This window comes from Neolamprologus brichardi, chromosome 12, assembly GCF_056152115.1.
Source record: "Neolamprologus brichardi isolate AB-2024 chromosome 12, ASM5615211v1, whole genome shotgun sequence".
Classification (NCBI taxonomy): Eukaryota; Metazoa; Chordata; class Actinopteri; order Cichliformes; family Cichlidae; genus Neolamprologus; species Neolamprologus brichardi.
The window spans coordinates 24,692,936-24,720,012 of record NC_142115.1 but is presented as its reverse complement, the minus strand read 5'-3'; the positions used below and the strand labels follow the sequence as shown (position 1 = coordinate 24,720,012).

Here is a 27,077-nt window from a genome sequence, read left to right as displayed (position 1 = left end):
CCAAACATCTGTACACAACAATAAAATACTTGTGTGCGCGTTATGAATGGCATCCTATTTACCTAGCCCTTTGATTGCACTCCGAGTGGAAGTTATAAATGTCAGTGAAACTCAAGACGGAAACAAAATTTGACCTGTCATCTTGCTCCAGTTAACTTGGATAAAGTTTGTCAGTTGTGTCACTCTTGTTTTCACAGAGTGATGGTCTACTTGAGCTGTGTATATAACAAGGTAGCAAAGCACACTTTCTCAGTTTTAGATAGGGACATGCTTGGGACTGCATGCACAAAAATGTGCGTGTCTGCTAACTTGTGCGTTAGATTCCTGCTTCTTCCTCTTTAGTTTGCAGGGACTGCTTTGATGGAAAGTTTTATAAACAGTTGAACTAACTTTGTATATAAGGGATGTAATTTTTGCCTGTTTATTTCTCTGCTCCGGATTTACAATGGCATGTTTGTATGTTTGGGAACCCCTGGACAGATTATTCATGTATATGTTAATGTCTGTTTGCTAAAGGGGTTGTACTTTACAAGGTGTGCCTCCACTTTTGGTAGAGCTGTGCGATCTCTGATTTTCATCACCTTACACACAAATATATACATTCAGATTCGTGTTTCGTGCACGTTGAGTATACAATGTGTAATATTCTGTCGGGATACAAATAACGTGAGACATAAAAGCACACTGGATTGCGTCTCTCCTCAACTCTTTTGCTCACTTGTTTAGACTACATTCAAAAATGGGAACCATGGAATTACTCTTACATTCCTCATTTCGGCTTGTCCCACCCCCCTGTGATCCAGTTAGAAGCGCAGGCCCAATAACAATAAACACTCACTTCCTGGGTCTGACTGCCAAAAACAGAATGTTTGTTGTGTGCTGTAATTGACCCTCCTTGAAGTGTTAGTGGTAAGGTATGGAGGAAGACTCTAAAAAAGTCCCATCTGTTTTTACTAAGGCGGAAACCATGACAGTTCACATGCATGCATGCATGTTGGCATGCAACCCACATAATATGCAGATGTACACTGTTATACATAAACTCTATGGGATTTCATACCCTTGCAAACAGGCTGGTTAATGGTGTCTTCTGAACTGAGAGGAGAGAAAAGAAACCCACATGTTAAAACTAAGAATAAAATCACTTTGTTACACGATGTTGTAATTACACCACATAAACACTTGGCGGTGCTGTTTATTTCTGTGAATGTAATTGGTCTCATAATTTGACGCTTTGTGTGGTTAAAAGTCTGCCTAAACTGGTGGAAATGCAATTTAGCGCCCTATTTATATAATCAAGTTCTAACCTATTAGTGTTTTAATTCAAACAGTGAGCTCACAGTGAACGGTGAGCTACATTTTTTTTAAAATACTGACACAAGTGGTAGCTCTAAATTGGCTATGTGTAAATTAAATAAGTTAAAAGGCTTACTCCTATCTGCATCCCTTCTGTATCATTCCACTAGCACATTATTTTGCAGGAATAAAGCCATTTCTCCCCCATAGTGAAGTGCTTGTCCTTATATAAGATGGGTGTTGGGTTGGAGGAGGATAATTAGGGACTAGAAAATATGAACAGTGCAGCTGTTAAATTTTTGCGCTGGGGCGTTTAAGAATGTGTTAAATCCAAAACACATGATGAGTGCATTTAAGGAGGAGATGAGAAAGTAATTGTGTGTGGGGGTGTTTGTGTGTATGTGAAGGAAGGGCTGACAGAGTGGTAAACTGAGTGTTTAATGGGGAGAGAGTGAGAACAAGGATAACTGAGGCTTAAAAGCAGAATGTTTCTGGGTGATTCAACAGTGACACCTTCTGGTCAGTATTCTGGACAAACATTCAAAGTGGTTTAATGGGAGCAGGTATTTATTGTCAGTAATTTCTGTATGGATTGGATTGATAGGGTTTTTGGGTTTTTTTTTAGCATTTGTGAAGTATTAAAAGTTTGTGTGTTTGTGTGTTTCAGCTTAAAGCTTGTGCTCAGCACTGCTCAATATTCTTGGTTGTAAATGACATCTTTAGGTGAGTTCTGGCTGAAATGTGTATGTTTGTGTAGAAAGTCAGTATATATTTCTGGTGCTTACTGAATATTACAGTGATATGCTGTTACTGAACGTGTATTTTGCAGGTCCGTCCTTAAGCAAGCTGAGGGAAATGAGTCTGTTAAGACTCTGGTCCAAACCTTTACCAAGTGTTTCCTGAGGGAACTGGCACTGCTGAAGCCTCAGGTCAGCTACAATAAATGCATACATGTTTGTTTCTTGCAGCACTGCAAACAGTCATTTGACTAATAGATTATTTCAGTCTATTCATCTCTAGTTTCTGAAAACATTTTGACAAAGGCTTAGATTCGCAAAGTTGCATCTGAACAAACCACAACACTTGCAACACTGCAACAATGTCCTTTGGACATTTGAGACCAACATCGAGATATTTGGCCATAATGCACTAAAAAAACACAGCAGATCAGCACCAAACCTCATACCAAGTACGGTGATGGAGAGGTGATGATGTGGGATTGCAACAGGACAGGGATCTCAGTCACAGCGGAAAATCTACAATGGAAGGGAAAAGAAGAGAGTCAAGGTGCTGCTCAAAGTCCAGTCAAACTGTGACAGGACCTTAAGAGAGCTTTGCATAAATTATTTACCACAAACTTCACTCAGTTAAAGCATTGTCATAAAAAGAACTAAATTTCTCCATGACAATGTGAGAGCCTGTTAAAGTCATACAGAAAATGATCACTTCAGCTTATTGCTGCTAAAGGTGATTCTACAAGCTACTGAATCACAGTTTTTCAGCAGACCGTATGGAGTCCTGTGAAAACTTTCTCTTTCACAGGATTGTAGGTGTCGAGCAGATTTTCTCCAGTGATTCTTATCTAGCATGGAAACTAAAGAAAGGGTACTTTTAAACCTGAGGGTTATACACAAACACAGCAGTCAACAAGCAATTACCTCTAGAGCTGCAGGAAAAATCACTTACTTGATGAATCCTCCACTTTATTATCACTTGAACTCCAGCTGGGAACCTGCTGCTCACACCTAACACAGCACATTTCACACCCCTGCATCATAGACAATGAATTCACATCATCGGTTTGCAGGTAATAACTCTGTACAGATAAATGTGGAAACCACTGTGAGCTCTTACACTTCTGTGTCACTGTGTACTTTCCAACTTTTGCTTAAACTCTCAGCCCTCAGCTCACACATGTCCTCTGTCACTGTATGGGGAGCATTCATCCAAACAGTTTGTGGGACTGAAAGGAATAATCTGGCACTTACATGTCAGCCATTGCAGAAAACAGATGTGTTACTATGTAGGGATGATGTATTATCTGCTATGCAGCTTTGTGAGTAGAGCGTTTCCTTTCTTTTCACCTCTATTAACCACTAGATGGCAGTGCCATAGTGCATTTACAGTGGCCTCGATTTTAATGGCTGTAGTCACCCTGCACAAAACGCTACCTATTACACGCTACATTACACATTAGCACCAACTGTATCACTGTTACACAGCCTCCCATTCAAAATGCTATTTTTCAGGCTTTCAGAGCACACTGATGCATGAGTTGAAGGAAAGTGTGATTTACGTTGATGAAGCTGAGGTAAAAATGTGCTTTGTGTTGTTTCAGACAAGCATATCTGTGAAAGCCTTCTTCCCACAGTCGCCTTCAAGTCTGCTGGTTCCCCTCTTGACGATGCCATCAGGTCAGTGTGCAGACACACATGTTGTGTGCGTCATCGTCTGCTTTTGGATGTTTCACTCTGACACTGTGCACAAAACCCATCACTGTGAAGAAGACTGTGATTAGTTATGCTTTATCACTGTGTAAACAGTTTTCCTGCAGCAGAATGAACGGTCTTTTGTGCATCTTGTTCTTGCTAATCAATAGTAGTTAGTTTATAACTATGAAGCCTTTTATGTCAGACATGAAATATGGTGATTTGAGGATTTGAAAAGAAACTGAGGCTTAGGTGTCAGTGCGTGTGTTATTGGGATAGCTGTTTTCCATATTGTTTTTTATAAAAATGAACAAATGAAAATATGGGTCATCATACATAAACACACAAAGCATTTTTATTTGTCTTATCAAAAAGGATCCGTATTATCTATGCTGGATGTGTATCACTGTGCTAACAGTTTTTGTATTTGGGAATCTTTACAATTAAAGAGATGCACAGTAGGTGAGTGCAGGAGCAAAACGGAGCAGTAAGCTTATCAGTGTGTGCCCAGACTGGCCTGTAGGCAGGAATGATTTACATGAATGGAGCCATTTAGGGACACGCTGGTGCCCAGCCAGAACTCAGAGTTAATTATTAGTGTGTGTGTGTGTGTGTGTGTGTGTGTGTGTGTGTGTGGTGAAGGGCAATTTTTCACCAGGGACTGAATAGAAATGGTACTGAGAAAAGTAGAAGATTTGAGGATTTATTATGATTTGTGCCCTCTCTGAAAAAGCCACGAATTACATTTTAGCATTGGATTGTTAAAACACAGCCTTGGGAAAAAACTTGGATCACGCTGACAAGTATTTGAAATATTTATTTACGTTTGTTTGTCAACCTCAGGTGTCATTTGGACTGCGTTTCTGTGAAAAAAATTGGTTTGCGGTGGGAAATCTATTTTTTACAATGCAATGTGAAAAAACTATTTTAACAGCAGTTAAAATGAATCCTGAAAAGCACAAGAAAGAAATCACAATTAAGCCATTTCTGCTTTGAAATTACACTCATTGGCCACTTTTCAGGTACACCTGTTCAGCTGCTTGGTATTGGTATGCAGTTAGAAATGGTCAAAACAACCTGCTGAAGTTCAAACCAAGCATCGGAATGGGGAAGAAAAGTGATTTAAGGCAGCGGTCCCCAACCTTTTTTGCACCATGGACTGACAATATTTTCATGGACGGGCCTTTAAGGTGTCACAGATAAATACAACAAAATAAAACCAGTACTGGTACCAAAAAGGAAGATTTATTGATAACACACGGGAAAAGACTCAGGGAAACAGAGTTAAGGATAAAAACAATTTAAAAAATAACGATTAAAAACGATTAAAAACCCTGAAAACCATAAATTTCACACCCGAGCCTCAACTCTTGTGGCCCGGTACCTAACGACTCACGGACTGGTACTGGTCTGGGGGTTGGGGACCGCTGTTTTAAGGGACTCTGGATGTCATATGGATTTCAGAAAATGTTCCAATGAGATTTTCCCACACAACCATCTCCGGAGTTTACAGAAATTGGTCCAAAAAAGAGAAAATACCAAGTGAGCAGCAACTCTCTGGGTGAAAACGCCTGTTGATGCCAGAAGTCAGAGGATAATTGCCAGACTGCTTTGAGCAGATAGGAAAGTAACAGTAACTGAAATAACCACTCCTTACAACCAAAGTATCTGTGAACACACAAAACATCAAACCTTTAAGCAGATGAGCTACAGCAGCAGAGGACCACACTGGCTCCAATTCCTGTCAGCTAAAAAAAGGAAACTGAGGGTACAGTTCACACAGGCTCACCAAAATTAGATAACAGAAGTCTGTAAAAATGTTGCCTGCTCTAATGAGTCTTGATATCTTCTGATGACTGCTTCCAACAGGGTAATGTAGGGTAATGTGAACTGTTGTTTTGTTTTTTTTAAACGTGACTGTGAGTGCACTGTACTCTTCCACAGTCACCAAATCTCAATTCAGTAGAGCACATTTTGTCAGTTTCCATGAGTCGTGAGCTCGAGTTTTTACTTTTGTAATTTCAGTAGTTTTGTTTTCTGATCCTTGCATTGGATACCTCTTGTATTATCTGTGTCTCTACTTTAGTTATTGATGACTTTAGATTTATTAGTTACCTTCCTGCTCCTTTCCTTACCTCAGGCCTGTGATTCTTTGTGTTTCTGTAAAGAGCTCAGCAATAAAGCTCCCTTTGTGAGATTACTTTTGGTCTCTGGAGTCTTGCATCTGGGTCCACTCCCTGTCTACCACACAGCCGAATCGTGACACCTGTGGGATGTGGTAGAAAAGGAGAGAACCATCGGTGATTTGAAGCGAAAAATCTGCAGCTATTGTGTGATGCAATCATGTCAATATGGACCAAAATTTCTGAGCGATGTTTGCAGCACCTTGCTGTATCTGTGACACAGAGAATGAAGGCTCTCAGCTCAACACTAGCAAGGTGTACCTAACAGAGTGTCCAGTGAGTGTAAATGTGCAAGATATTTGGAGGATTGTTTATGAATTTAACTAATGAAAAGCTTAACTATTATCTTAGCTAAATATAATTATATTATTTATTTTAATATATGTGAACATGCTTTTTTTCTGGTAATATGATAAGAAGATTTAAAGATTTAACAAATCTAAAACGAGGCTATCAAAGGTATATAAATATTTATTGGTTTTGGTCCTCTTATCCGTCTATTTCAAACTAAGGGAATAAATATCAAAACTATTCTATGAAGATCTCTTTTTGGATTCAGTGAAACTGCTGTGTCATTTTTGCTGTATTTTGACTTTCAATAGACCAAATAATTTTCCTGTTAATGTAGAAAATAGCTGGCAGATGAATCAATAATTAATATAATTGCTGGTTGCAGCAGTTTGCGGTGTTATGGGGAATTAAATGTTGGAGTCACATTTTGATTCTTGGGTTATTGTAGTGCTACATTTACCACACACATATTTCAGTAATATAACTTTTCTAATAATAATAATAAACTTATTTTTCATTATTTTTGAATGGTTAGTTCAAGATTGACTTAATAGTTAGCTTTGGATCAGTGGATTGTAAGAAGCGATTATTTGTGCAACAAGCCATCATTATGTCGTTAAATCTGAATCTGTTCTTGCAGAGATGCCTCAGGGGGCTTGGAGAAATCACCTGAACTGGCTGAGCAGCTCATTACAGAGACTGACAGAGGAGGAAGAGGAGGGAGACGGCAGAAGCACCAGGTTAGAGTGAGAATGGCTCGCGGAGAGAATGTGTTAATGTGTGCCTGCTTCCACCACCCTACTGAATGCCTGTGCGGTGTTCTTATTTCCATTAGCTCTTGTTGAGGGGGTGGTTAGTCAGATATTTTTCCCTTGCCTCACAGTACAGAGGTCCTGGAGGAGTGCGTAGCTTCTCCAAGCATTCATTAGAGGCTATTAGCTTAGGAAAGAGAGAACTGTGGAGAATACAAGTGAGTGGGAAAATGAGTGAGGATAGAGTAGAAAAAAGATATAACGAAACAGAGAAAAGTAGACTATTTAGTCTGGGATTCATGAAAAAAGAGAATAGGGGTTTCTGATTAAAAGAACATAAACTAGGTGATGTCGTGGAGATGGAGACGGATGACTTGATGCCCCTCAGCTGCGGTTTTTAACAGGGCCCATTATCCCCACTGTCGCCTCATTCTGGAGTTGAGTGCAAAATTCCCAAAACATTGTTCGGAGCCAGCGGTGGGAAAGTAGTGTGTTGTGTTGCTCCAAGCAAAGTTGCAGCTGCCAAGGCCCTGCAGAAGGCTGCTGCTGTTCCTATTTGGAAGCCAAGTGGAGAGAGGGAAGATGAGGAGGAGAGCTCTAATGATGGTATTAGGGAAATCTGAGAACGAGATCCTTATCGCTCTTCTGACTTGAAGTCATTCTTGCTGTTGCAGCTGTGAAGCTCTGTTCGCTCTGTTGTACCACTTTGTCTGCCCAAATCTCAATTTCTTTTTTTACTTTTAGATTTACGGTTCTCATTTTTTATAAAACATTAATCTAACGCGAAGCAGCTTGCCTACAAAATGAACTTGTCTACGAATGATGAGAAAATACAGAGAATATTGATAAGTTTCAAGATCATAACCATCAGCTGATTGGTTTGGACATCAAAGGACATCAGACCTTGTTGCTAATTACGCAGAGCCCATCACGTATTGTGATGGCTGAATGAAGGTTTTCTAGTTTTGTACAAATGTAGTAGTTTGAGGTGTTGTTTATGATGCTCATCACTAGATCAGACAATGACTTAGATCTGCATCATCTGCATTTAAGTCGCTTTGATCTTCCATTGATCCTGTCAATGGGGGTGTGCTAATTTCCATGGCAGGGACTCAGTTGTGGTTCATTCATAAAGTCCTAATGAGTCAGTTGACAGCCTGCTATCAGTTTTTTTTCTGCTCCACACTGAACACCAGATTGTTTTAGTATAATTTTGCTCAGTTGCCATCTCAGTTTGACAGCATGTATTTAAAACAACAACAACAAACAAACCATCTTCTCTTCTTTATGGCCACTTTTTTTTCAATGCTTGGAAAGCAACCTGGGTATAAATTGTTAGGCTGACAGTCAGCAGTTGTATTTTCCACCAGGACTTTGGGGAAGGCTTTGTAGAGGGGAAAGTTGTACATATTCACACAAATACCTCGGAAAAACTGAGACTAAGTTGTAGATTAAGTGCCAAACTATTAACAAACTGAACCAGACCACCCAAATTACCTTAATTTATGGATATTAAAGCCTGTTTATAGCACATAGGTTGTTCCAATGCAATGCCTTGTTTGTATCCCCTGTTAAAAACTTGTGACAAACACCTCACAAACTCTACTTACTTGGTTCTCAGCCACGTTCTGTAGCCTTCATTTTTTTCCTCAGCTGTCAGGCATGTGGTTTAGCTATCATGTAGTAAGTACTAAATGCTGCCATAAGAAGATAAATCAACAGATGTCACAAGAGGCATCTGAAACTTCTGCAGTTACAATGTAATGATTTTAGTTGACATTATCAGTCATGAATTTTTAAGCATAAATGACCAGCATGTAGGATTTATTGGCATCTTGCAGTTTGGTTGCAGATTGCAAGCAACTAAATACTCTTCCGTCACCCCTCCTTTTCCAAGAGTGAAGCTAAGCCACACAGGAAAGCTCTCTCTATATATCCAGTTGGTGCTCTGTCCACTTTGGGCTCCTGTAGACGTATTGCTGGCACAACATGGCCTACTTGATGGAAGAGTATTTTTTTTTTTAGCTTACAAAACATAACAAAACTTTTACTTACAGGTGATTATACACTAATTTAAACATAATCGTGAATCCTATACTTCTAAGTTACAATTCCCCCTAAATCCTACAAACTGTTAGTTTAGTATAACTGATGGTGTTTGCTATTGAATTTTTCATTTTTTTAAAATGAAATTGTACCCTGTGAGGTATGTGTACATATAATATATGTTCTCTCATGTGGTACAGTGTCTTTTCGGTAACAAAATCACATCCATCACATCCCAATCATACCCACTGTTCGAGAAGGGTTCTACTTCTGCTGTTAAATGCTGCTTCTCCTAATGTCCTGCAGGGGGCACCACAACGTGTTTGAGGCCTGGTTCCTGCTGGTTCAGTGTGCCCACTGGGTACAGGTGGCTGTCCAGCTGCTGGCCACATCTGGGACTGAAGATGGTGATCCCTTCCTGTGGCTGTTGATATTCTACCACTACCCCACCAAGAGGTGGCACCACAGAGCTTCACAGCTGGTGAGTTTGTTTGTTTTTTGCATAAATCATTTTAATCTAGTTATATGAAATCCAAATTTTTCCACTTAAATAATTGCTTAGTAAGTGTTGAACCGATCGATGCAGATATCTCTGCCCCGTCATTAAAAACTAAGAAGGCAACCAGGGATCTTCTTAAATAGACTTTGTTTGAAAACCAGCTTGTTCCAACTATTTCTCTTCTTTTACCAACACTGCGGCAGCTAAGTGCTTCAACATAACTCGGCAACATAACATCGGGGATAGTCTGTTATTTGCAGGTCTGTTGTTGTTGAAAGCAAAAGAAACAATACAGAGGGGCAAAAAAAGGAATAACACATTAATGAATTAATTATGGATGACCCCTAACTGAGAGGGAGGGAGTGAGACAGTGGTGAAGAGAGGGAGAGAGAGATATAGATGAGAGGGCTGGGTGGAAAGGGTGATGTAGTATTGATTTCTCAGTGAGTGTCTGGGACAGCTTTGCCTGAGTTTTACCTCTGTCTCTTGCTTGTCCGCCTCCCATCATAACCCTAGGAGACTCCACCATCTCCTCTACTACAGTTGTACGTTCTTCTCTGCTAAGCTTTCTTGTTGTCTCATTTTTGAATTAGCAATCTGTTTGTCATTTATTTTTTTACATGAAAGACACCAAAAGACCCATTAAATCTGACTTGGTTGAAATTGAGCATGCTCTCTTTCTTTCTTTCTTTCTTTCTTTCTTTTTTTCTTTTTAAACATCTTTCCCACCAGGCACAGGCCAAAGAAGCTTGGAACCACATACGCACTCTTTTCTCAGGCGCAGCTCATCCTCTTCCCAGCGACCGCCTGCAGTCACTGGACACGCTGGTTTCACCACAACCTGAGCAGCAATCACTTGCTCCATCATTGACTGTCAGCCTTTTGGTTAATGTTGCCGTTTTCTGCCAGCTACCACCAAGTGGCTCAGCAGAGGTTTTACAGGCGGTGAGGAAAACTGTTTCTCTTCTGTCATTTTTTTAGATTATTGTTCCATCCAGTTATTATTAAATGCAAAGCTCAGTATGCATAATGCTTGAAATGCTGGACCTTAGATACAAGCTACTGACAAAGAAATGCTTCAAAGGGAAGCATTATAGAGAAAGATGTTAATCATTTGGCCCTCCTTTCATGCAGTATGCAAGGTTTGATCCAAATGTTCTGCAAATTAAATCCATTTAAATCAGGAAACATACATAATTAAAACTTGGCTAGTTTTCCCCTCAAGGTTGTGTCCTTGGGACACCTATAGACTACTTTCAGACCCTCTGCTAGTTTTCAGAAGGTTGACCAGTCAAACTCGTGCAAGCTCCTGTATCAAACTGGCCCAACGTCCATGTCCAAGGTCATTGCAGTAATTATAATTAGGTCTCGGGGATAGGTGGAAGGGTCCAAGAATTACTGGCTACACCAGCACAGTCTTAGCCCACCACCCATTCAAGCTGAAGGGTAAACATTTTGACACACTGGATCATCTCAGATACATGAGTGCAAGTGAAAATGATTGGTCTGAAAAAAGGTGGTGGTCCATAGAAACGATTTTATGTTAACAGCTGTTTTTTTAAATGTGACTCATTCACTTACACAGACACACACACAAAGTAGGTACACCAGCACTTTACATAACCTACTGTGTTGGAGGGTTCAGTGTCCTGCACCAGTCTTTTTTCTACAATTTCATTGTACATGTACAATGACAGTAAAGTGCTATTCTATTCTAATCTATTCTTGGACATTTGGAGGTTGAAACATGGATCAGATGCAGCCATCTGAGAATATTTCTTGATTCTCTTTTTAACAAACTCAATCCTGTGGCAGGTATTTAAAGCCTCTAAAACATATATGAAGTCTGTCATCGTTATTATGCTTTAAAAGTGTAAAGTTTGGAGACAAAAGTGACATGTAATTCCCAATAGCAATACCAACACTTTGGGAACGTGAATCATTCCTAGTATTTAATGCCTTTTAATCCCGATCACAGATCTGAGTGTGTTTTGTATAAAAATGGGCAAATACTTATTTGAAAAGCTTGTCTTACACTATTAACTATTAGAAAACAGTTATATGTTTAGAAAATATTTATTTTTAAAATTATTTCATTTTTTTAAGCACAAATACCCTAAAACACCCCCGTTCATTCAAGTTCAAGTTCATCTGCTAATATAAGTCATTAAAAAACACAAACTTGTTCATTACTGTTGTATAGCCTTAATAGTAATATTCTACATTAGATGTTTTTCCCCCTATTAATACATTTTTATATTTTTTATTTTTTTTTACGTTTAAAGTCTGAAATAAAATAAATTGTCCCGCATTTGTCCGTCTGTCCTGTTACTCTTACCAAAGTCTTTTTGGATAGCTCCCCTCTATTGGTCCGCTAGTTACATGACTTACAGTAAGTTGTATTAGTGTTTTGGAGGGAAATCCTCTATAAAAGCCAGAGTAAACATCAATCTTTCATCAACCGTTTTTTCCCCATGTTTCAGAATGGTTCACAGATGCGTTAAAGCATAACCTGTTCACGCTGTTACCCTTATTTACAGTATAAACAGATATTCTTTTGTAATTCCGATCACATGGTTCATAAACATGTTAAAAATAATGTTTATGGTCTTCATTTGCTTGCCTGTTGTGCATCACATGAGGAATAATGGTTGATTTAAGCATAAAACATCCACCCTGTTACTGCTTTCCACAATAAGAGGGTGGATACACAGGAATGGGCAGGTAGATCACTGGTGTGATATGCACATTTTTGTGTGTATTTGAAATGTATTCAAAACCATGAGGTGAAAAGCTGTTTAGTTTGAATAATCTTTCAGTGCATTCATATAATATACATTTTTCCATATTTTGGTATCTAAACCCCAAAACATCTTAGGCAGCAACACTGTCCACGTAAAGGAAGAATATTAAAAATTAGGTTTGAGTGATAATGATGCTAATTGAAGATAAAATGAACTGACATGATTGTATTTCCATTTTTTATATTATACCTTGTATATAAAATCAAACTTATAACAAAGTCAAAATGTATAAATGGCAGTGGTTGCTGTAGCTGTTGTCATGTTTAAAATAAGCAAGCATGACGTGAGGCTTTATTTTGAAGTACTTGTAAGTTATCATTTCTTTGCTTAACTAAAAAGTTATTTTAGTATTTCATTTTTTATGTGTCTCATATGCAGTGTGTGTGTGTGTGTGTGTGTGTGTGTGTGTGTGTGTGTGTGTGTGTGTGTGTGTGTGTGTGTGTGTGTGTGTGTGTGTGTGTGTGTGTGTGTGTGTGTGTGTGTGTGTGTGTGTGTGTGTGTGTGTGTGTGTGTGTGTGTGTGTCAGTCCAGGTGGTGGATCAGTCTGGTCTGCTTGATGAAGCAGCATGTGTTCTCAGCTCACTGGAGCTCAGACTAAACGAAGGATGCTGTTTATCAAGAGACACAGTTCATCTAAGGATCAAGGAACTTCAAAAGACGATAACGCAAATGCATTCAGAGTGAGCAATAGGCACACACGCACAATTACATACAAATTGTACAAAACCATGCAACTGTGAGCTCATCCCTGGGCTTTTAGCTCGTTTGCAGAATAACAAATAGCCATGCTCTCTTGTTGATATACCGTGGAGCGGTGACAGGACTGTGTCAAAACAACGGAGCCAGGTCACAATTAGACATATGCACACAAAACACAACTGCCGAGGCCCGCAAGGACACTCGGCGTGACAGAACACGCTGCATAGCAGCAGCAGCAGCTCGTGCGACGTGTCAGAGTCCTCCCACTCTCATAATTGCCTCACAATATAAATCCTTCATGCTACACATGCCGACTGTAAGACGTAGGTTTGTGGGGAGGAAAGCCAAATGCCAGTTATCGTCGTGTAATTACTGTTTCTGGCTTGAAAAACATGCTCTAACAGTGCTGAGTGTATGTTAAATGTAAATGATTAATGTCACTCATGCAGATATTTCTGTATGTACATTTTAAATAGCTTTATTGTTTGTAAAGCTCAAGGTATAGGTCACATTTGATTTAAAACTGGAAGCAAACGGTGCTTTTAGATTACACTTATTGTTACTACTAGCTGACTGCTGCTGGAGTTGGACAGAATGTAAACAAATACATATGCATGTGCATGTATTTATGCAAACTATGCATGTATAGTTTGTAGAAGAATTAATTTTTGGCTTCTTTCATTATTCAAGAAATAGTTTTTGTTGTATGATGCATCATTCAAATGAAAAATTAGAGTGATTTCTGGAATTTGTGTGCTTAAAAATGCCATTGAACCATTAAGTATTAGCAGAACATTAGTGCTGCGCTGTTTTTTTGTTTTTGTTATTTTTATGCTCTGGATTTGTGAAACAAAAGATATACATCCTCATATTAATCAATTAAATGCACTTGTTATGAAACACCTTATTATAAGTCTCCTCGCCTTCTTATCCTCTGCATGTCATAGTGGGACATAAGGCCACATCAAGTTCCCTCCACGCTGAGCTTCCCTCCTGGTGTAGCCCATCTCCTTTAGCTCTGCCGCAACATTTCTCCTCCAGGTGGTATTGAGTCTGCCCGGCTGTAATAAGTGCCTCGGATGTGTAATTTACATATAAAATCAGTGTAACATCCACGAGTGCTTGACTAATCTTCAGATTTTCTCTGTTTTGTCTCTTAAACAAAAGCTGCACACGGATTTTTAACAAAACATCATTTTATTTTATCATAAACAGCAAATACAAAAAATCAATTATACACAAACAGGTTTGCCGTTAGTATCTGCAGAGCAGCAGATATGCCCTGAGAGTTGCCTGTTTCAATACAGAAAAAAACTTGAACATTACTCACCTCAAAGAATTTCCAGTCTAAACTCCAAAGAACCGAATCGTGACTTTAGACTAAACAGACAAGAACTCACACTTACACACACACCTACACAAACAGACACTAACAGCAGCTCAGCTTGGATGAACATGCAGTGACTTTTACTTGAAATATGTTTTGTTTTTTACATAATTACATAATTATTTCTTTTCTATTTTCCCTTTCCACACCAACAATACAACATCTCATAATGAACAGACTGTATAGTTATGGGTTACAATTTACTTTTCCCCTTTTCAATTCACTTCTTCTCCTACATTTAAATAGGAGAATGAAATTGGATTAACTGACTGGTGGGAAATCAGCAAACAGTCAAAAATTGAGCCAAATTTGACGGATGAGGTTAAACGTTGTCCGTACAAATATTTTGTGTGTAACTGAGAGTCATCTGAAGCTGTTAATCAATTTATTCATTAACCAAATATATTAAAATGTGCAGAACTTTCCATTTTACTGGTTAACAATTTCCAGTCACTGGCATTGTACATGAACCCTCTGAGATTCAAGTTGCAATTAGTTCTAAAAAGCACGCCACTTTCAAAGATGCATAAATGCATTGAGTTGCTGTCATATGATTGGCTGATCAGAAATCTGCATTTAGAAGCAGTTGAATGGGTGAACCTAACAAAGTGGCTGTCTTGGCAATCATGGAATAAAGACAATAGAGACTCTATACAGACCCATCACACATTATGTCTTATTTTACACAAATATCTGTTTCATTTTTCATATGAAGGGATCAGGATTAACACCTTTGATGACTCAGTCCTCAGAGGGTTAATAAAATATGAATAATTACTTCAGCTGACCAGCAAATATACCAGCATTCAAGCCTCCGGCTGACTAATTGTGCACATATCTAGCACATACCAGCTATTTCTTAGACTTGAATGAACAGAACTGCTGTGCTCCAAACTTTGCCAGTTGGCCTTAGTTGCAGAGCATGAATACAACCCTCTGGTTTTCACACTGCTGAGCTATTCTGCAGCATCCAGGCAAACGAGCAGGTGAGTGCTGGACTCTCGTGCGGCTGCTGTGCCAAACTCCTGTCCCTCCTGTCTGTAGTCAGCAACCTGGAAGAAAATGAAGAATATGTTCACACCGGAGCCTTACAGAACATTTGGTAGATGCTTACAATGCTCTAACGGGCTATCTATGTGCTGTGAAGACAAACACACAATGCCGGTTTTAGTCCAGTCTAAGGAGTCCAACGCAGGTGTCATTGGCTAAGATGCAGGACATACAAGTAGAAAATATTTCAGAATTAAATAAAACACATTTTTATATCCTAAAAAGACATTTTTCCGTTTGATCTCAATGTCACCAAGTTCAAAATCCAAAATATTCAACAAAAACAATGACAACAGTACATTTAAAGTGTTAACCAATATCTTTCTGCAGCCAGGTTTACCAAGAAGTCCCAGGCCTATCACACAGATGTTGTTTTTTTTTAAATACATTTGCTCCCAAATATTTCTTCACCTTTTAATAAAACGATGTAGAGTATTCTCTTAAAAAAATATAGTGCATTTCATCTGACTCCAGCGCCCCTGCTGTGTGGAAGCTGCCGTCCCGCCATGGATCGATTGTATTTCTAAACCCCCAAAACTGTTCCATAACTCATATCTTTCATGTGACGTCCGTTTGGTTCTGCTCTGGTGGTGAGTGGACTGGATTCCTGTTCCTGCTGAACTGAGCCAGTGATTCTGTAGGACTGATTATCAGCTCAGTAGGCACAGAAATCCAAGCCCAGATCTCTCGTTCTCACTCCATCTCTCATCAAGTGCTGGCTCTGAGCATTGTTTTTTCCCTTTGTAATGGGGCAAAAAGCAATTCTAACTCAGGTAGCATGTCGAGCAGCGTTCCACCCACTTTGCTAAACCCACGAGAAAAACCGTACAGCTGACACTGTTGGATTTCCCCAGCTGTTGAACGTTGCAGCTCGCATGGTTGAAACTTAACAAGTGTCAGCGAGGCCACCGATAGATGGTGGGAGCTGGCACAAATTAAGTGTACATTTTTGACATTAAAAAAAAACTACAAGGGTACTTCGAGAGTCTGATCATAAAAATAGAAATTTCAAATCCACATTCCACTCCCTGCTTGCGATGAGCATCCTTACTTGGTTCAAACTGCTTATCCTTTGAAATGGAATTCAATGCTTCAACTCCCTGAAATACACTTGATGCTCAACAGCCGATCAGTCGAGTTTCACATGCATGAGGAGAAGAAAATGTGGGCGTTGTGGGGCGAATAAGTTTATTTTCGGTCTCTTTATACAATGTTGCTTTGTCCTTTGATGTGCAGAGGACCATTTCCTTCCCATTAGAGTGTAATAAATCACCTTTTGGATACGGGCTCTGATGGCAATTCCTCTCTTTTACAGGCCTTTGATGGTCATTATTCTTTTAACAGGCCCTAAATATAGGTCTAAAAATGGCAGGCTCCACATGGCCCTCATTTCTAATTCACACATCTATCCTCGTTTAGCCGCCATTTTCTCGTTGTTAATATAGAGCGCTGTAAATGCCTCCTCACGGCTTCTATTCCAAAAAGACTGACCGGTTTTAAAATACATTTTCAACCATCTGTCACTGTTTTGATCAGGGAGCCGTTGGTCCAGAATAGTATAGATTTGCATTACAATTAGCTGGATAAAAAGTGGACTCTGGCACACACTACACCCACATCTGATCAGAGGTTATACTGCAAGTTAAACTATAAAGTCAGATTCACTCTCTGCACATAGCCCAGCTGCACAGCTGATGGGTGCACTTCAGTTTGTGGAATTCATTTTCCTGAGATGCGTTTTGTTCACATATTGTTGTGTAACCCGTCCAAAATAACTATTTTTTGTGTTATGTGAAGTAGGACTGAGTTTTACTGATCATTCCGTTGGAAGAAGTTGCAAAGGAAAATACAGTCGTCCATGATAAGCTTCATACCGTGCGTGCATTGTTTTTGTATTAAAGCTTATCTTGACTAATTCAGGAACCTTCTCTCAGTCTAAGGAACTTGGAAAGAAAACCTTCTCTCAGCACTCTCCATGATGCTTGAAACAAAGCGTGTGTAACCCAGCTGAGAATTCCTGTTTTTCATGTTATCAGTGGGGGTTTCATGGATCACAGCTTTTTTGTTTCTCCCATCTCAGACAAAACAATAAGACGTGTATATCACCACATTAAATCTACTGGAGGAACTCAATACAGAGAAGGGGAGACCTAAAATAATGGAAAGACCTTGAAATCACTATCAGCGTTTCCATCTTTGAGGCCTCGGTCTTGTTTTCCCTCCACAGCGTGGAAATGTGTGAGAATCGGTCTGCTTTATGGGTCTCTGTATCTCGGCTTCCTCGGGCTGAGATTAGATCAAAAATCAATACATATCAGCCTGGGATGCCCAGACAGCACTTTTGGCTGCCAACGTGATTTTAGGTTTTAAACCTGAGGCACTTAAACTTCTTAAAGGATCATTTTTGAAAAAGGGATTTTATGATGGCCCTGTCAACCTTTTTAAAAGAAGTTACCCAGTTTTACCCCAACATGACTGATAAGTTAAATGAACAGTTATTTGACTTCACACTGATGCCACTCGATATAAAGCCACAGCCAGCAGCATGGTTAACTTATGCCTAATATAAAGAATGAGAACGATGCCGGCGGCGTATCAGCAGGGTGCCACTGCGGGTGCTCAGCGGCCGACGGAGACTCCAGGAAGCAACTGCACCTAGCCAAGAAACCGTCTCTCTCATATAATCCCCTGTAAAACCGAAAAGTCAGTTTATAGCAGAGTAAATAAACAAAGTGAATGACTCAGCTTTAGAGGATTTCGCAGCCTATCCTCACGCTCCCTTTTCAGGCCTGTGCTGAGTTCAGCTTTGGCTGCTGGCTTCCTATCAAGCAGGCAGTTATGAGAGCGGTATCAAGCCCCACTTTTGAGTTTGGGCAACGCAATTCACAGAATGTTTACAAAAAAATGTTTACAAAGCAAGACGCCAAATCTAAAACCCATGTTACACGCTAATTCCAAACAGGTTTCTATGCAGTATGTTCACACGGGAAAACTTGAAACATGAGACCGTGCTTCAGGTGAAAGCAAGTCTTCAAATGTATCAAATGTCTAAAGTTTTATGGTCACCTGATCTTCACACCTTGAGTAGAGACTTAGAAAGGCTTAAATTCATTTTTTTCACCTATAGCCTGCAGGAAGTATTAAGTCAGTGTCTCACAATGGCCTATTAATAGTTTATTTTACATCTGTTCATTTCATCCATCAATTCTGTGCCACTTCTTTAAGTCCAAAGTCTTGATTTCAATCATATCATTACCTTGTATTATAGAGTACTCGAATATGCTGAGGGTGTAGTTAACGCTGCATCGATGGTGATGAGCCTGATGATGGTAGCCGTTGCTTAAGGACTGATGAAATATCTGTCAGCACCATTAAGCAGAGTTTGGGTCTCCCCAGACCTCATTAGTACCTCAAGTACACTTTCTCTCCTGAGATACTCTCACCTTCTCTAGAACTATAAAGCGTGCAACCGGCATCATCTGCAGGATTATCTCTTCTACTACGCAACTAAAAGAAGATAGAAGCAGAGGGGTGGAAGTACGGAGCAGGGAGGGAAAGATGAAAGGAGGAGAAAGAACAACAGGCAAAGCAGGAGAGCGAAACGTGGCGCTCATTAGTAATCCTGCGCAGTGTTTTGAATTTGCGAAGGGGGTGCTTGCGTGTTTAATTCTTCTGAGCGAGGTCGTCTCAGTGGAAAGTTTTTCCAGGCATGCAAGAGGAGAGCTATTGAGAGCAAAAGCAGTGAGATAAGGGGAAAAAGAAAAGTGAAATGAGATTTTAAACAAATTAAAATAATTTAAAAAAAAGGTGTAAAAAGATGCAGAACAATCAAGCAATGAGCGGGAAAACGGCATAAAACAGAGAAGGGGAAGGGAGTGTTGTATAAACACACATTGGATAATTGAAGTAGGAAAATTAGGCCCAACTGTCCACACATGCACGTAACCGCCACTGTAAAAACTTTGTGGCACATTTCTCTTCTCTCTTCCTCCCACACCCATTTGTCGTCTCCTCTTTGTCTCCCTGTCTGGGTCATGCTCTCCTCAGGTGCAGAACTTAGCCACTGTGAACAAAGAGGGAATCAATCACTGTTCACCAATCAGCTAAGCTCTGTGTCTGGCTGGAGAGAGGATACAAAAACCTGTCCGACGTGTATGCGCTCTTACAAAACAGCCGCAGTGATGAGCTCCTTCATCACACTTTCCCCCTTTTTTTCCCTTCTTCTCCTCCAAATCACCAGCTCCTCAAACACAATCACACACTCAGATAATCAAGTCTTCTTTTGTTTGTTTTTTTGTCCCCCCCCCCCACACACAAGTTTCTGGAGGACGAGTGTGTTTATGTATGTGTATAGGAGGGGCTGTGGTTGCCATAGCAGCCGACTGGGTCAAGGCTGTGTGGTAATCCCTGGCAATGTGATTTTATCATAAGTCACAAATCAGCACGCCAGGAACCCTCACAGCCCAGACATGAAAGAACAAGAACTTCACTCTTATTTTCTCTAGTTACATCCTCAAGTCCAGCTCCAGTCCAATGTGAACCTATAACTGCCTTCAGACTACATATCTATATCTATATCTATATATATATATATATATATATATATATATATATATATATATATGATTTCAGCTTGTTTGTCTCTTTCAGACCTGTAGAACCTTGCCCTCTCTCTCTCGTACTATTTCCTTGGTCACCCCTCTCCTCGTCTCCCATTCGCCACGCTCGGCTAACCCGGCGATATGCCCCTCATTAAGCGGATCAAGAGGGATTCCAGAGGCATGTACCGGAGGGGGAAGAAAAGAATGAGGGAGTGAGCAGGGAGGGGAAAAAGAACTTTAAAAAAAAGACAGGGAGAGACCACCCTTCTCTTTTAAAGGGTTGTGCTTTTTGGGTTTAGGAACACAGAGCAGGGAGTGAGCCTTGACAGACATGTTGTTTTCAGTTAAAACCCTCTCAGCCCCCCTCAGCCTAATCCCACTGTACTGTGGTCTGCGTGAGGGTGTAAAAGGGTACAGGGAGGAACTGTTCTACTTAAGAAAGGACGACGCTGGAACACAAACTGAGCAGTAAAACATAAATCCGTCTCCCTACAGTGCGATATGAAAAAGCAGCGGGGAGGTCTGTTCATCCATCATTTTAATTGGTTAGAGATCTGGACCTTAGCTCAGTTGACCGGCGTGATCCGCTGATGTTTATGGAGGCTTGTTTGGGTCAGTCCAATGGGAAGGAACAATAAAAGTTAGAAAATTTGTCTCTAACTGCTTGTTTTCTTCTTCTATTGTTTCTTTTTCTTCCTCACTTGTAGTAAGACCCCACAGAGTGTCGTGAGGGATTGAATGATGACGAAACAGATCGGTGGGTACAGACAGATAGGCGCTGGACGTGTGCGTGTTGTATGTGTGTGTTAGACAGATTTATCAGGACTGAGCCAGATGCCAAGCACTTGTCGAGAAAGCCTTTCACATCCGGTGCAAATGCATAAAGCTTTCTCAGAGTGTGTGCATGTGTGAAGATAAAAGCCCGTCTCGGTCATGGCTTAAAATAGGATTTAGTGCTGTAAGTCACTCAGGATGATGTGGACAACTGTTTAGCAGCACCTCATGACGCATCCTGTGTTGACCGAGGTTGCTGACGTTCCCCCTAACCTTACACTTAGTGTAGCAACAAAGCTACCTGATGTGTGTGAATGAAAGGGTGGGGCATAAAGAAATGTGACTGGGTTTAGCAGTGTTTGTATTTTGCCTTAAAAGTAAATGTCAAATCTGAACAAATAAAAAGCCACCAAAAATCAGCAGCTTCATACTTGAACACTCAAGTTTCGGGTTTTTATTTTGAAACACGTGGATTAGAAATCTCAATAAAATAAAATAAATACATAAATAAAAAACATAACTGGAAGATTTTATTTTAACCCTGAATTTGATAAGTGGATGGATGGACTTGCTACTGCTAATGGAAGGCTTTTATTTTGGAAATTCCACACATTTTAGAGCATATCTGTCTTCTTACTGCTTCCTGTCAGTCAGTGTAGGGTCTTTGTGATAAAACTATTTAAATATGGTGAAAATGTGTGCAATCCCAAGCAGGGCTCTATAATCACGTTGGCTCTATAATCAGATTCAGTCGCTTGGCTGAGACACAGACTGAGAAGTTTTTGCAAAGAAAAACTATCAGAAGTGTCCTCCAATCAGAATGAGAGCAAGAGGAGATTCAAATCTTCCAATCAGATGATGAAATCCAAATAGATCCTAGCTCGTCAGCTATCAGCACCTGTTGACACCTGTGTCCGTTAAGCAGCAGTTGTGATGACAGAGAATTCTGTGTAAAACTTCCCTCAGGGCCACCTCCAGAGAAACAGCTTGTGAAGTCAAAACCATAACTCATCAACATGGTGTAAAAACTGTGAGTGGCCCTCGAGGTGTGTGTGTGTGTGTGTCTGGTGGTGGGGTATTGTTTCTGTACTAATTAGAAGATTGTTGAGATTTTTAAGCTTTTAACAAACCATTGAATTTATATTTAATATTTTTTGTTTTAATTTGCTTATTGCTTCCCTCCACTTTCTGCTGCTCATCTGAGGTCGGTCCTATGGGAACCCTGAGGCATTCCCAAGCTAGGCAGGAGATATACTCTCTTCAGCATGTCCTGGGTCTACCTTGGGGTTCTTTCCAGGTAGGACAGAGTACCTCACCCAAGAGGCAACCTAATTAGATGCTCCTTCAATTTGGAGTCCCTCCCCAAGGACTGAGCTCCTCACCTTATTTCCTAGGGAGGGCACAGGCACCCCTCTGAGAAAGCTTACTTCCACCGCTTGTATCCACAATCTCATTCTTGCAGTCACTACCCACACAGTTCGTGACCAGGTGAAGCTAAGGACGTAGATCGACCAGTAAATCGACTGTTTTCTGACTGGCTTCCGATGTCTTTGTTGGAGAGGAAATGCCATGGAGAAAAAGGATCGCTAGTCTAGACTCAAGGAGTAAAGACTTGGCTTCAACACATGGGTCTCGTTCTTTGCCAACCGAGCTATGGGAGCAACCACAGACCATACGATTTTTAAGAAAACGTCTAGTATTAGTTGTAGCCTGACAACACTGACGTTCGCTAAAACAGATAAGCTGCTATTTTGAGTAAAAATTTAACTAATTTTCACTAAGAATTACTTTTTCATGATCCAGCTTTTCATGCCTTTGAAAAACAGTAGCAAAATAATATCTTGTGTCCTTGTGGCCATAACTTCAATTCAGTTCAGTTATTTGCACTTTTAAAAGTAAAGCTATAATCTCAGGGTATTTCGCTTGAAAGTCAATAAGATTTTATAACACTATTCATAACATACTACAGCACTCTAATAATATTTTGAAGAATAGTTGGGTTGCTTTACTTCAACTGTCAACCCTAGATCCACTTAATTGCCTCGTCTCATTATTCATTATTAATGTCAGTAATAACAGGACTGTTATGAAAAGATCAGCAGCTTCAAAGAGCCCTTGTCCTCCCTTCTGCTCCTTCTCTTCCTTCTTTCTCTCACTAAACCATTTTTTCCTCTCTCCTTCATTTAGAGTCAGACCAATGTACCCCTCACTGTACGGAGTCATCCAAAAGCCCAGTGGTTGACAGTTGTGGTTCTGCATACACACACACACGTACACGCAGGAGGAATTTCAGGGTCAACAGTATGAAAATGCCTCCACATCGAGTAGAGACCATCCTGAGCCCATCAGAAAATGCTCACTGACCCGTTCCCCCTCTCTCTCTTTTTTTCTGTCTTCCCCCTCATTTGTTTGAGGAACACATTCCCAAATTCCTTCTCTGACAAACACATCCTGACGGCGCTGCTGTGAAACCACGGAAAAGGCCCCATTCTAAGTGTACAAACACACATGTGCATACACACTCAATAAGCTCAGGAAGGAATGTGCAGTAAAGGTAGCCAAGTGACTCAAGTGCGGACTGTCCACTGAGGTAGATGGAATCAGGATCAATTCAACACAAAGCTTTCTTTTACAGACTCCATTTCAGGCTAGAAGGTCAACTATGAGATAAAGATAGTGGCTTTGTAGCCGAGAAATATTTAAAAACTTCAAAAGATAACAAAGTATTGATTACTGGTTCTTTTTCCCGTGTATGGTTCAAGCAACTCACCGAGCTATTAAAGCATCCTGTTGCAGTCTGAGCTCCAAATAAAAAGCCACCAAATCCCTGAGCGGGTAACTTGTAATCTTATTTTATAAACCTAAGCAAATATAGTTTATATTTCTTATTTGGCTTGTTTGGAGAATTCCCACCGTTCTGTGCCAGTGAAAGCCACTAAAATTACGATTAAACCAGAATTCCTCTGAGTTGAGGAGAAACCAATTATGCAATAACGAGAGCAAAAAAAGAAGATGAAAAAGGAAAACTAATTATGCTGTCGGAAAGCTTTCAGTCAGGTTAAATTTATTACATACTTTATCTCAGAACAACAGCATTCATAAAAATAAAGGCCAATATGTTTGACAGCATCTGGAATGAAGAACTGAAAATGAGACATCACCTCTGCTGTTATAGGACCATCTCCTCCACCACTCTGCATGCCGATTGGTCCATCTCTCCCTGGACTAGTGAGAGGCAGTGACGCGCCAGAGCCTGCTGCTCAGGGTCCTCCTGAACCATCAGCTCCCCGTACAGATACACACCCATGGCCTGGAGCACACATACACAAAAAACTGTATATTTAGTTGATTTTTTCTCAGGTTGAATCAGATAAAAGCTTCACAGCTGTGCGTATTTACTTGGTCATGAATCAGAAAGTGCTCCACATCTCCGTAAGCCTGAGCGTACGCGTGTTTGACCACAAGTTCACACCAGCGATGTCGGACCTGCAAACCAAGACAGAAGATTGTACACAGTAATGATTTCGAGGAACGACTGACTCCTAAACACATCTTATTGTAGTTTGGTTTTTTTTGCATTCGCCACTTTGACAGATATATTTTCCTGCTTGTAGCCAGTGAATTCAAACATGCGATTAGCCAAAACAGCTCAAGCTGGGAGCCTCTGGACTGAGTCATCCACAATCGGAGGTTTAATATATTTAATATTTAAGAAGACTGAGATGATTTTCTTTCCGAAACAGTCTAAAATTCAAGTAAAAAGTAAAAAGTTTGATTTAATTCCACATGTGCGTGTGTGTCGAGGTGTATTTCTACTGTACGCGTGCATGTGTGCACTTGTGTGCGCATGGGAGCTAACGCTTGGCCTTTCTTCCAGAGGATCAATAGGAGCTCTGTTGCCGCGGTTACAGGAGAGATCAGAGACTGGCTCTGTCCCTGCCTCAGCCATCATCCTTCATCATCTGCTCCGAGCGTGCACGTGAGCATGTGTGACCGTGCATGGATCTGCAGCAAGTGCGTGTATGGATATACAGGCAGACACAGATGATAAAAGAGACAGAAGAGCGATTTGAAAAAGGAAATGTGGATGAAAAATGTTTTAAAGAACTGTCGCTACTTTAAAGCCTGACAGTTTCCCCTGGCTGATTTTTTTGTGGGTGTTTCAGTCTTCTCCATAACTATCTCAGCACACTCAGGATGATAAACTGGTCCTTTGGGCAGTACAGTGACCAAGCGTGGGATTTCTGGAGATTGATTCTATTTCAACACCTCGGGCTTTGGGCATTTCTAAAGGAGCAGTACAGATATTCATTTTGAGATAGTGTATTCTAGAAAAGAACCAATAGACTCTACCTTTTTTTTTAAGCAGTCACACTCTTAATAGGAGTTTTTGCTTTGCTTGTGCAAATGTGGCCCTGGCCTCCACCTACTTGTGCAACTTAAGAATGGAGTCGGAGCAATGCTCTATTTACAACCACATTCAAATCCTCACATTACCTCTGCAACAGACTAAATAAAGACGAGTTAAACAGGGCTTTGAAGTTGCTCTTTCTTCCAGATTTTTAAAATCCTTTTCCATTTATTTTCAGCTTTATTCTGGAAAGCAGTGAGAATCCCAGAGCAGAAAGCAAATTAAGAGTAATGCTCTTCTACCCCGCACTGGAACGTCCATGTGCGTCTGCATTGGTGGGTGTGCGCGCATGAGCGTGTACAGCATGCGTAGCCTCTGGTGCCAGCCCTGCCCTTCTGGCCTGCTTAGCCCCGGCAGCTGTTCCCCGTGCTGGGTTACATTCCTGGGGAGAGCCCGGGGGCAGAGCAGCTGCCTGGTGCACCTCTCCTTACCCTCCTTTTTTTTCTTCCCCTCCCGTTTCCTCTCGCTGGGCCCCTCTCTCTGACAGCACATGCAATTACACAGTGACATTCCTTCATTTATTACTGCAAACCTCCCCTCTCCCCCCCAAATCCTCCTCACAACCGAGGAACAGTGTCTGTGTGTGCGCTCTTAACACGATGAACAAACTTTCACATCTCACACAAAAACACGCATGGAGCAAAGATGCGAATGCTCATACTGCATACCAGCATTTTGGGAAATATTCTCTTTCTTCACGAAAGATTTTCCCAAATTTTATACCAGTTCCATAAAAATGAAGCAAGAGGATGAGACAAATGTATACAAGAGAGCCTTAGAGCTGCTATTAGGAGACTTTTTGGTAAAGCTAGTGTAACTGTGTATGTGAGTGGGAAACTTAATGAACTATCCATTTATCTCTTTTCTTTGTAAATTTTTGCCTTTTTATCATTTTTTTATACTACTTTAACCATTACGCTTTATTTATGTTGTTTGCCCAGTGGCATCTATTAAGTCTACAAGGAATTTCCCTCCCCTAGGTTTTTATTTTTGAAACTGGGGTGGGTATTTTTTGCCCATTTGAGGAGCTGTTTTTTGTTTCCAGTCTAATATGAGCCAGTGAAGTCCTTTGAAGTCCTTTGGATTAAAGCACACAAATAAACTTGAGATTTACTTCTTTTTAGATGACCCTCGGTAATAACTCTTTTGCCTTGTTCTGTTGTCTCTTCTCCTCGGCTCTGCATGTTCCCAGTTCTTGATGTGGTTCGGTGAAGTCTCCAGTGACTGCAGTAAACCTAACCCTAGCATCACGCTTGCACAATAAGGCCAGTTATAGTCTCAGATAATGCTCCATATGTGCATGTGCACTGTGGCGCAATTGAATTGCATGTTCATGTGCTCATGTAGCATCACACAGGTAAAGACTGATACCATTCTTGATCAGAGCACTTGAACCATTCCTTATCAATTTCCTGTGTGGGAACACAGTAAGCTTGTGCAGATTTTCAGCCTCACTGTTGTATTATCTCCAAGTCTGTACGCAGTGTAGAAACTGTGTTTTTTAAGGTTTGCAAGTGACTCAGGTGTGCAAAAGCTCTGCGCCAATAAGTCTAACAATACACAACACGGGAATTTATAAGCTTAGCGGCAACTGTCAAATGGTTTGGACAATCTGAGAACGGTTCTCAATTCCCATCATTGCACACAGCATCTCACATCACATGAGGCTCATATGAAAGAAAGAGGGCCAAAGTCACGCACTTGGTCTCATACATGCAAACACATGCCCCAGCTCACAGACACACTCGCACACATATTCATGGTCACTGATGCCGTAGACAAAGCATTCCGACAGCACGCACACCAGTGGTCAGCCACGTATTTCCTTTCACTATTGTGTACATGCTTACGCAAA

At 40.5% G+C, this 27,077-nt stretch overlaps 2 protein-coding genes across 3 annotated transcripts in view; one reads left to right on the top strand and one right to left on the bottom strand.

The window, feature by feature from the left end:
* Positions 1–13,897, top strand: part of fancc (FA complementation group C) — a 33,205-nt gene extending 19,308 nt beyond the window's left edge. The window contains exons 9-15 of the mRNA XM_006789805.2: positions 1,964–2,019; positions 2,126–2,225; positions 3,635–3,710; positions 6,840–6,939; positions 9,304–9,478; positions 10,229–10,441; positions 12,832–13,897. Coding sequence (XP_006789868.2) covers positions 1,964–2,019; positions 2,126–2,225; positions 3,635–3,710; positions 6,840–6,939; positions 9,304–9,478; positions 10,229–10,441; positions 12,832–12,984 — 873 coding nt within the window. The 3' untranslated portion in view covers positions 12,985–13,897. The remainder of the gene's footprint in view (positions 1–1,963; positions 2,020–2,125; positions 2,226–3,634; positions 3,711–6,839; positions 6,940–9,303; positions 9,479–10,228; positions 10,442–12,831) is intronic.
* Positions 13,898–14,183: 286 nt separating this feature from the next.
* The window catches only part of aopep (aminopeptidase O (putative)), an 89,880-nt gene continuing 76,986 nt past the window's right edge, over positions 14,184–27,077 (bottom strand). Inside the window, exons 16-18 of one of the 2 annotated variants that reach the window (XM_006789804.3) lie at positions 24,211–24,297; positions 23,973–24,121; positions 14,184–15,438 (exon numbers count right to left, since the gene is read on the bottom strand). In XM_006789804.3, coding sequence (XP_006789867.2) covers positions 23,981–24,121; positions 24,211–24,297 — 228 coding nt within the window. In that variant the 3' untranslated portion in view covers positions 14,184–15,438; positions 23,973–23,980. The remainder of the gene's footprint in view (positions 15,439–23,972; positions 24,122–24,210; positions 24,298–27,077) is intronic. The other variant, XM_035907341.2, reaches the window with a different exon arrangement.